At 41.8% G+C, this 10,364-nt stretch overlaps 2 protein-coding genes across 2 annotated transcripts; one reads left to right on the top strand and one right to left on the bottom strand.

Moving 5' to 3' along the window:
* Nucleotides 1–950: 950 nt before the first annotated feature.
* On the bottom strand, nucleotides 951–4,238 carry snapin (SNAP associated protein). Its single transcript, XM_080044843.1, has 4 exons — nucleotides 4,104–4,238; nucleotides 3,727–3,773; nucleotides 3,458–3,576; nucleotides 951–2,226 (listed from the first exon to the last, which is right to left on the bottom strand). Exons 1-4 carry the CDS (start codon nucleotides 4,217–4,219, stop codon nucleotides 2,119–2,121), a joined length of 390 nt encoding a protein of 129 aa, XP_079900969.1. The 5' UTR covers nucleotides 4,220–4,238; the 3' UTR covers nucleotides 951–2,118.
* Nucleotides 4,239–4,308: 70 nt separating this feature from the next.
* Nucleotides 4,309–9,292, top strand: chtopa (chromatin target of PRMT1a). Its single transcript, XM_080046123.1, has 6 exons — nucleotides 4,309–4,574; nucleotides 5,018–5,107; nucleotides 6,696–6,846; nucleotides 7,629–7,803; nucleotides 7,923–8,069; nucleotides 8,318–9,292. The coding sequence occupies exons 2-6, from the start codon at nucleotides 5,043–5,045 to the stop codon at nucleotides 8,542–8,544; spliced, it is 765 nt and encodes a 254-aa protein (XP_079902249.1). The 5' UTR covers nucleotides 4,309–4,574; nucleotides 5,018–5,042; the 3' UTR covers nucleotides 8,545–9,292.
* The last annotated feature ends 1,072 nt before the right edge of the window (nucleotides 9,293–10,364 follow it).

The raw sequence follows: 10,364 nt of genomic DNA, 5'->3' as shown, positions 1-10,364 counted from the left end.
TCGTGCATCCTGTCCGTTCTCCTCGCGCACGCCACAATAACAATAGAGGGGGAGACGTCGTGCGCGTCGGTGTCTCGACATGCCACAGCCAATGAGCGGTCGGGTCTCGCGAGGGATCCGGCTCTCGACCAATCACCCGGCGGTTCTCACAGCAGGGCCGCGAGCCAGGGTCTGTCTGGTTCGTCTAGATTGACAGGTCCACGAGACTGTTTTTTTAAGGTGGCGCCGCTGAGATTAGCGCCCCCTCCTCCCGCCCGCCCCCCAAACACACACGCACACACACACACACACACACACACACACACACACACACACACACACGCATTATTGCAACTGTGATAGGCTACTGATTTGAGGAACACCCGACCTTTCGATGGTCAGAGTGAACATGTTTGAGAAAACGATATAATGCCTACTCTTTGACTTTACATTATTACCTCAATGAAAGTGTTAATTGAATAAATGTAGGCTATTGATTTAATTCAGTCTTATCTAACTATGTCTATTTATTTAGCCTATCTACTTAGCCAATCTATCTATCTATCTATCTATCTATCTATCTATCTATCTATCTATCTATCTATCCATCCATCCATCTATCCATCTATCTATCTATCGATTGTAGTGAGCCCCTTCCTCAAGTGCAACAGCCAGAAAACATTACCCCTTGCACCTATGTCTAAATATTTTAAAGCATTTTCCATTCGATAAGGATATTAGCCTTATTGTCCCCCAGAGAAAATACTTTTAACATTGAATCTTTACAGAAAGTATCTTAACGTCTGTAATAGGCCTACGTAACTAAATAATTGTCTAAGAACGTTGTCTATTTTTTCATTTAAAAAAATAATGAGAACATAATGCATATTTAATAAAAATGCAAAATGAAACTGAATATCATACAAAATACTGAACAACACAAGCATTGGCATTATTACAATGCATAATCATGGAAACACAACATTCTACATGGTTAGTTGTATTTGTTATAATTTAATATGCAACTGATTCGATATCATTATGCCATACGGATATTATGTGTTGACTTGCTACAACACGTATTTGTCAGCAGAGCTTCACAGACAATGCAGTGGCACCCATAAAACAAAGCTTTGAAACACAATGAGATAAGATAAGAGTTAGCTAAACTCATTCATTATATCATATATTTTTTTAATAATGCTTAATATGAGAAGCGCAAGCAGACATGATCTCTCAAGATGGGGTTTGCAGATTGGGAATTAACTTAAAGGGGGACAGTTTCTCCATTTAATGAAATTTGTTTCAGCCAAAAAATTCAATTTTTAGTGTTGCAGCAATCTCTAACAAGGATAAGTCTCTCAATCCTCATGTGCTCATCAACCGTGATGTAATTGCATTCACATGTATTGACATAGTTGACGTGGAAATGTGTGTGTGGTAAAAACAATGCAACACCAGTATCAGTGCAGAAACACACAGCTACAATGATAAGAAGTATGATGATGATCCCTTTGTCTTGTTGCATACAGTATTAAGACATAGGAAAGGACTGCACCAATGGAGGCTTCATATAGCTCGCTTAAAACTTCCATGGGTGCACTACATCATGTTGAGTTTATACAGTAGCTGTGTTCGGCGTAATGCAGTGATTACCCCCAGAACACAGCACACACACACACACACACACATGCATTTTTAAACGTGTAGCCAGGGGCAAGTTCCTTTAGGTTTAGCTAGACCTAATCTACAGTTCAGATGGTCCAATGCTAAGTGACGGAGTAACATCCCCGCTAACTTTAACTTCATACATTATCCCACCCCCACCATAGAGGCTCAGTGCTCTTCACAGCAGACCCGGGTTCGAATAGGGCCCCGGGTCGTTCTCTGCATTTCTTCCCCCTCTCTGCCCCATTTCATCTCCGCACTGGCAATAAAGCATTGAAGATGCCAAAAAAAAACTCTTCAAAATAAAACAAAACAATAACATCAACAAAAAAAGATTTAGACAACAGTAGAACGAGCAGTGGAGGACATCAGCTCGTCATTTGACACGCCGGTGTTACAGGTCCATATATGGCCCTGTCCCTGCTGGTCAGGACAGTTGACAGTGTGTTTGCTGGGCAGAGAGCAGGAGGCTCAGGGTTTAGTGGGGGAGCGGGTCGGGAACACTCCTGAAGCCTCCAGCATGGTCTTTCTCCGGGCCGTCTCCTTGGCCACATTGTGGTTGAGTCTCCTCAGACGCTCCTGGGGACAGAATATCTAGATTATGTTGTTGCTTCTATGTTGTTTGACTGTTTGTTAGCTTGTGACCCCTTTTGTGATTAAACTTTATAATAGTAGTTTTAGAAGTTGTAGCTGCAGTATTGGTAGTAGCAATAGTGGGACTTATATAGCTATTGTGGTGAGACCATGAGCTTCCCATTCGTTTCTCTCCTGCAGATCAACCTGACCTTTCTCCAATCCCTGTGGGGAGGAGCCCAGCCAAAAAATGCCCGGCCAATCAGATCCTGCATTCTTCTAATCCAACGTGCGTCCCTAAAAGTGGAAGGCAGCTTCTGATTGGTTTGTGTGGTCTTCAACCTAGCCTTCAGTCAGACCAGGCCCTCCCCACTTTCCGTCCGTTGTGGCTAGATTGGACGACTACATGAACCAATCAGGGGCTTCCTTTCACTAAGGGTCAACCGTTAGGTCTAAACGCGGACCCTGATTGGCCGCTCATATTTTGTTTCCTTAAGATTTGAGTAATGCCACACTGATCTGCACGAGAGAAACAAATGTGAAACTCAAAGATCCGGCTGGTCTCACCAGGCTATAACATATCTACAACAAGTAACAATTGTCATACTAATAGAAGTAAAGCTAACAGTAGTAATATCAATAGCACTAGTAGGGTCAGTATAAGCAACAGCATTGGCTGTATATAATATACAATAGAAAGCTGCTTTAACTGAACTTCTTATCCACTAGTGGGCAGCAGAGCAGGCCAAGGCAAACAACAGGAGTTTTGTTTGTGTCCACCTGATAAATCTAATCTAATAGATCTAACCCTGCATTCCAATACCCATCCTTCCATATTATTTAGTATGCCAGAAAAAGATTAAGGATGTCCCAGTTCATGCTCGTCAAATGCAGTATGGCAACAATACCAGGCTGTCCTAATACATCCAATTACATTTTGCAGTATGCTAACCGGCATGCAGTATTATATAGTACAGTAAAAATAAAAAGTAAGTGAATTGAAACGCAGGGTAAGTCTCATTTGACGGCATATTGATGGGAGCAGAGGTTGCAGGCTAAAAAAAAACAAAGCAACCAGTTCAATTTGCTTAAAAGTTCTACTAAACTGAAGAGGTGGTGATAATTCTCTCCGTGGGGTTTTTTGCCAAAAGTGACACCTTTCACATGACACATAGTTATTGTAATGCATTTTGATTAGCACAGCTTTTAAGAAATAGAAAAGAAAAGTGCCACTGACCTGGGCATTCTGCAGTATGTTGTTCACCAGCACAACTCTGCGTCTTGCATTCAGCAGCTTCTTTACATAAGGGTCCAGATCTAGAGCCACCTTCTGATGTTCATTTATCCTGCATAACTCTGCAAAGAATGCACATTACAGGTCACATATAACCAAACATAGCCTATGTTACTTCATGTGCTCATACATTTATTCTTCATAAAATACTCTTTAAAACCAATGTAACAAAGAACCAAAACATTCATGGAACAGACATTATAGTGCATTACCTGTGGCAAGATTGTCTATGTGTTCTCTTAATTCCACCTGGCTTTCTCTGAAAAGAATAAAAGAAGCATATCAATCCAGAGGAAGTATAGTGAATGTCAGCCTTTCAGTGAACGAAAAACCCCACATCACACAGCTGAGAGCATTGTTTTTTTAGTTTTTTTTATTTAAGGGACAAAGATGAAGGACATCTGTAGGAGAGGTAGGCCTATGTACAAAAAGTTGCTTCTCGATCTTGCAAGTAGGATAATAAGTAAATAAACACGACCGAGGTCGACATATTGTGTGAAGTCACGAGACAGACTGTCAGCCAGCTCGTAAGACTGAGAGAAGATGAAGGAATAACGTCAATCAGGATTGAGCGAGGAAACAAACCAACCTGACTGAGTGGACATGCAGGTCGAGCTGCTGGATCGCTGGTTTCAGGAGGTCGAGAAGCCCCTCGGCAATAGCATCTTTACCTGCAGAAGTCTCCACTACAGCCGCTGCAGCCATTTTAATAAACCATCAACACAAGACAGACAGGAAGTGACGTCTTCGTGACGTAGGAGTCATAAGCGCCTCTCCATTTTCTTCCCCAGAATAGTCCGGTTAGATAGCAGCACCATTTTAGGGAGACGCGTCGAAAAAGACTACCTCCGGTGTTTTTTTAATTATTACTCTGAAAAAGACTGGAATTCAAATAGTTTGTTTTGCCTACGACGCTAGTGTTTTGTTGTCTATACATTAATTTAAACTGAATAACACAGGGACACCACACACGAATACACCGTGTTGCTACAAGCTAGCTAGCTACTGAAGCTAACCCTAGCTAGCTGGAAGGCTTCTCTCGACCGACGCACCGTTAACTGTAAGTAAAAGTTGTAGGAAACAAATAATAATTGTATTCTGTTGAGTTTTAGTTGAGCTTTTCATATTAAAAGATTAAAAGTAGTTATCTAGAGTTGATATATTGGTCCGCTGATATAAGGCCTAGTTGAAGTGTACGTCCGCTAAGCTAACCTATTTAGTTAGCCAAGTTAACCAGTTTACAGAAATTCGGAATAGGATAATTTTCAAAAAGATGAATCAAGTATGTGATATTAACTCAACTATCACATATTTTTCTTGCCAACCTGAAACTCAAAATGCATCCAGCTTTCCAAACCAACGCTGTGTGTATTAAGGAATGATTCCATCATTTCAAATGCACTTTTGAGTGAAATGGCCATTCTCATGTGTCTGATGTTTTTGAAACCCTAATTTACTTCCTGCAGCTGACCCTGTTTTATTTTCTGTCTGGTCTGTTTCCAGGAGCCTGCAAGAAAAGCCTGTCAAAATGAGTGCTCCCTCCTCCCAAAAGGTTGTCCTGAAAAGCACCACCAAAGTGTCCCTGAATGAGCGGTGAGGCGCCACGCACCCTGACAGCAGTTAGAGACGCCCGATGCAAAGGGCCAGCCTTGGGCTTGTGAAGGTTCTAGTGCTCCCAAAGGAAGGCTTCTGTTGGGAGACCGGACCTGACATGGATGCTATTCTGACTGTCCCCACTGTGTGCACTGCTCACTCAACTTTGGCCGTCCTGTTGACGTTTGTTGATGGCCCGGATGGGTTAAATGTGGCTGCCACATGGGACAAAGGGGGCTTGCCCAGGCCATGCCTAGTATGTATCCCATGATTTTCTTGTGTGAGCAGTGCACACATGTAGACAAAGGGAAAGGGTAGTGGTCATACTTGGTAAGCCTTGGTAAGCCTATGCTGGACCAGACCACAGTCCACTCCTGCTCCCTGTTACTTACACAGCGCAGTATACATCCAGTATACACCTTTACAGGGGAGAGCAAGGCTTAAGCTAAACCAGGGACACAGGGCACCTCTCAATCCTCTCTGCCTCCCTCTCTCAAACCAGTGGAAGCACATGTTCCTCTATCCTCCTGTTCTGTCATGGTCTCTCTCTCGCTCTATAAATGATGAGGTACTCAGTCCTAGCTTGGACGTGACACAGAGCTCCAGTGGTTGAACCACCAGTCACGGTCCATGCTGTAAGTGGCTGGGTGTCCAAGCACTCCTCATGTCCCGGGCCTCTGCTGCTGCAGCATGATGACACCCCAGCCACTCAGTTGGAGGCCTGTAAGTGGCAAATTGTGCTCTTCTGGCACCTTCTCTCTGCTTCTCTCTCTTTGCTCTCTTAACTAGGGCTGGGTATCTTTACGTAAGATCCATTTTAAGGTGATGACATTACAAATTATATTTGAAAATAATTGTTTTATTTATAGCTCCTTGTAATTTTTACATATCAATAAATCAAAATTTAAATAAGATGAAATGTTACTAACTGCCTGCAGATTAGCAAAAATGAAAGATCTCCTGAATTATGCAGCTCCAACAAAATATACGAGCAAAATGGAGAGTTTACAGTGATCGGTGCAAATAGTTTTCAGTGCAAAATGAAAAGGTGACAGTCAGTATGAGAGGCTCACTGATGCATACTGTGTATGGATGGCTCCACACAGCCAATCACCAGCACTTTTACATCTTGGCACATCAAGCAATGCTGCATGCTTATTGGCTCACTGACGGTGATAAAATAATCCCCTAAAGTTTTAAAATGTGGTATTGAATGACGAGGCATTTTTCCATACTCGATGGAATGGTATGGAGGCATTTCAGTCAGTATGAAAAAGTATAGAACTAGATAGCCAGCCCTACTCTTCATTTTCCTTCCTTTGTCTTAGTTTGCCTTTTCTTCCTGTGCTTGTTTGAGAACACATACTAAATTCAATGAAATCATTCTGGAATATCATATGATTGAGAGAGAAAATGAGTGCCACCAAGTGGAATGCTAAAGTCTAACATGACAAAAGAGCCGCCACAGTCTTGTGCGTGGGCGCATCCATGGTATGAGAAATGACTTGATGTGGAACCCTGCTCCCTCCTCTATATCCCCTCTCCCCTTCTTTTACTTCCTCCCTCTTTTTCCCTCCCACTTCTAAAGCTTCACTAACATGCTGAAGAACAAGGCGCCCGCTGCGGTGAGCATTCGAGCCACCATGCAGCAGCAGCATTTGGCCAGTGCCCGTAACCGCCGCCTGGCCCAGCAGATGGAGAACCGTCCCTCAGTACAAGCTGCTCTCAGTCACAAGCAGGTGAGCTCAAAGGGCAGACAACCCCTTTTACCACGCACAAACCATGTTCTAAACTAGAGACTGACCTGCATCAATATGTTTGGTTATTTCTATATTCAATTTTTTTCAGTGTTTTGATTTTACGGCCCCCATATTGATATAGTTATAATAGCTCTCATCAGTTCTCTGTTAAAGCTCCTGGTTTTGGAAGTAAGTCGTGTTTTGCCAAGTTGGTAAGGACTCATAACTGACACAATTTAGTTTCAAAGTCGTGTCTCTGCTCAATGGTTGTTGGTTTTGACTGTGTGTAATAATGCTTCAGGTAAAAAATCATGTCATTACCATATCATAGCTTGACATTAGGGCTGAAACGTGTCAATGCTGGGAGGTGCTACTGTAGCGCTGTGTCTTTAGCACATTGAGTTAATGGGGATTCAGACCAAAGCAGTCAACAATAGGACCATGTTCTAGTGTTTTTTTTTTTTTTTTTTAATATGACCTAGGAAGAACATTAGGTAAGTTTTTGCTAAATTGACATGTTTATCAGAAGCAAAACGCACAACAGTTTGTAAGGATTTTAAAAGCTCTTTGGTCACAACAATTGGAGGTAGACTAAAGTTAACTAAAAGTTGAACCTGGGGTAACTTTTTTTTTTTTTTTTTTTTTTTTTATTATATACCAGACGACCCAAAGTTGTTAAGCTGTAGACTTGAGTAGAGAGACATGCCCCATTTGAAATAAATGAGCGGGCTGCATTTCCCTCCCCCCTTCCTTTTGTCATAATTGTGTGAATCCCTTGTCAGAGCCTGAAGCAGCGCCTGGGGAAGGGCAACATCCAGGCCAGGCTGGGCCGGCCCATCGGGGCTCTGATGCGTGGAGGAGCTGTTGGAGGCAGAGGAGGCATGAGAGGGATGACCAGAGGAGGCTTCAGAGGACGTGCCAGAGGAGGAACTATGAGGGGGGCTCTGTCCCTCAGGGGTGGGTTACACAGCCTCTCACTGCTTAATATGGCTCTTAGCTGGGGCTTGGCTACACATTCAGGGCCTGTCCTGTTTGCCCTTGGTTTGCTTTGAGTGCTGTTGCTTTGTGTTGCACAGGAAAGCGAATGTCTCCGGGTGTGCCCATGCGAGGCCGTGGGGCAGCTGGCCGTGTGGCCATGCGTAGAGGAGGCCGCCAACGTGGAGGACCTGCTGGCAGAGGAGGACCTGTGCCCAGAGGAGCAGCACGCGGAGGAGTAGCCAGAGGTGACAATTGTTTATTTTCTCTATTATTTAAGATTGAAAGAATTGTACCCTTTACTTGAATTAACATGAATAGTGACTTATTCCAACCCATTTTTAGTTGATTATTTTCCTGTTGATCAGCTCTACTGTTACGCCCCTTTATGCTCTGTTTTTGTATTGTAATTTTTGCTTATTTATCTTCAGATGTATTTGCACATGTGTGTGTTTAACCTCCTTACTAACTTGCTGTTGTGTGTTTTGGTGGACAGGCCGTGGTGGACTGCGGGGGCGTGGTGGTATTGTCGGTCGAGGAGGTTTTGCTGGTCGAGGTGGGCGTGGTCGCGGGCTTGGTCGGGGCCGAGGTGTAACTCGAGTCAACATGACCCGGGAACAACTGGACAACCAGCTGGACGCCTACATGTCAAAGACCAAAGGCCACCTGGACGCTGAGCTGGACGCATACATGGCCCAGGCTGACCCCGACAGCATGGAGTGACCTCTGAAAGACTCTGAAGCAAAAAGCACATGTCGAGGCACTGCACAACTGGACAGCTCAAACTCGTACATACAGTGTAGTGTGTTTTACACCAGATTGAAGGTGTTCATAATGTAGAACAGAGCGGTGACCAGTCCAGGACTCTTAGCTTTGGCACAGAAGGAAACCCAAGGTGTCCCCTGAATGTGCTTCGACCACTACTCAATTCTGCACCAACCTGCTTCTGCAAAACCCTTTTTAATTCTGGAAATGACTGTGTGAAGGGACCCTTTTAAACATTAACGAACCCTTTTGTCTCTATACTTGTATGGTTTTTGTTTTCATTTAGTTTTTTTTATATGTGACTTTAAAAACACTTCATACAGATCTGTAATGGTTTAAAACAGTCCAGGACCTTCTGTGGAAACCCATTTTGAATTATATATGTTGTGTGTGTGTTTTTTTTTAACTTAAATTTTGCATTGGGTTTTAGCGTTGATGTGCTCCAGATCTTTTGGGGATCGACTTGTTGGCTTACCTTGGAAACATCGCGATCCAAAACTTTTCTAAATTATTTGTCAAAAGAATGTAAGCAAAGAAGTTCTGCCAAGTATCCATCTTCTGTCTTTTGTATTTGTAAAAAAAAAAAGTAATGCTTTGAAGTATTTTGTTCCTCCATATCTTCCATCTGTCAGCACTCATCAGTGGAGTGCTGGTATACTTTACATTACCCAAAGTAAAATAGGTTTTAATTAAAATGGAAATGTGATCTCACTTATTGTGTCTGAATTTGAAACGAGTTGACCACAGAACAAATTAAAGTGGGTTAAAAAATGTGTATCTGAGACGAGATAATTAAAGAAGCCTGTCATACAGATTGATGTGGATAGATTATGCTTTCTATTTAGGCCCAAAAAATAAACATGTCTTCTTGAGGCCCATCATCATAATTATCAGTTGTATTTTGATTATGGGCATTTTCGTTGTCATTTGAGAGGGTTGGAGAAAACCAAAGTATCTGGTAATTTTTTATTAGATTTTTAGCATTTGTGCTAAAGTTGCCAGAGTTGGTTGACCCTATATATATGCATATATATATATATAGTTTGATATAGAGATATATGAAATAGGTGTATTCCCTACATGTGAGAGATTATTTGAAGATTATTTAGAGGGTTGTCTATGGTAACTAGTGATGTTAACTGTTAGAAATAAGTTTTTTCTAACACTATAAGGACTTTTATTTGTTGCCATAATTCTATTCATTACATGTAAAAGGTCGATTTCTAATTGTATTCTTGTTTCTTTAAAGGTACGTTTACATTTTACTGCTCCAACATTCTCTTTAGAGGCTGAAGTGTTCATACTCTTGTACTTTCTGCAGAGTTGACTGGCTTCCTCCATCAGGTGTGTATCAAGATATTTTCCAGAAATATTAGAATAATGGTCCGGGTTGGGTTTGGTGGTTGTTCGTTGTAGTTGGTTACATCAACATATATAATTGTAGTTTTTCAGCAACAGAGAAGAGTGCTGGTTGACAACACAGAACGAACATATGCTTCTTTGTTTGTATTGTAAAGTGCAGAAATAAAATCTCTGGTTGTGACACACATTATATACAGTTATAACGTTAAATATCTAATGGTTGTATATTATACCCTTGTAATTATCAAGCCTTTTATTAATATGATCAGATGCTGAAGAAAGTCTCAAAAAAAAAACGTACTTTGTAAATATTACTGTGATGTCACAGTAAAAGACATCACAGTAATATTTACAAAGTAAGTTTTTTTTAACCCTATATTTCTCTTTCTGTGATGTCACGAGAAAGAGAAATATAG

This window comes from Ammodytes marinus, assembly GCF_949987685.1.
Source record: "Ammodytes marinus genome assembly, chromosome: 17".
NCBI lineage: Eukaryota > Metazoa > Chordata > Actinopteri > Uranoscopiformes > Ammodytidae > Ammodytes > Ammodytes marinus.
The sequence above is the reverse complement of the archived record's forward strand: the minus strand, read 5'-3'. Positions and strand labels throughout refer to the sequence as shown.

Excerpts from the sequence above, each read along its gene's own strand:
- snapin (XM_080044843.1), bottom strand. The coding sequence starts at position 4,219 with ATGGCTGCAGCGGCTGTAGTGGAGACTTCTGCAGGTAAAGATGCTATT. Across the intron at positions 3,774-4,103 it reads CTGCATGTCCACTCAGTCAG|AGAAAGCCAGGTGGAATTAA; the intron begins GTTGGTTTGTTT and ends TATTCTTTTCAG. Across the intron at positions 2,227-3,457 it reads ACATACTGCAGAATGCCCAG|GAGCGTCTGAGGAGACTCAA; the intron begins GTCAGTGGCACT and ends TTCTGTCCCCAG.
- chtopa (XM_080046123.1), top strand. The coding sequence starts at position 5,043 with ATGAGTGCTCCCTCCTCCCAAAAGGTTGTCCTGAAAAGCACCACCAAA. Across the intron at positions 5,108-6,695 it reads AAAGTGTCCCTGAATGAGCG|CTTCACTAACATGCTGAAGA; the intron begins GTGAGGCGCCAC and ends CCACTTCTAAAG. Across the intron at positions 8,070-8,317 it reads ACGCGGAGGAGTAGCCAGAG|GCCGTGGTGGACTGCGGGGG; the intron begins GTGACAATTGTT and ends TTTGGTGGACAG.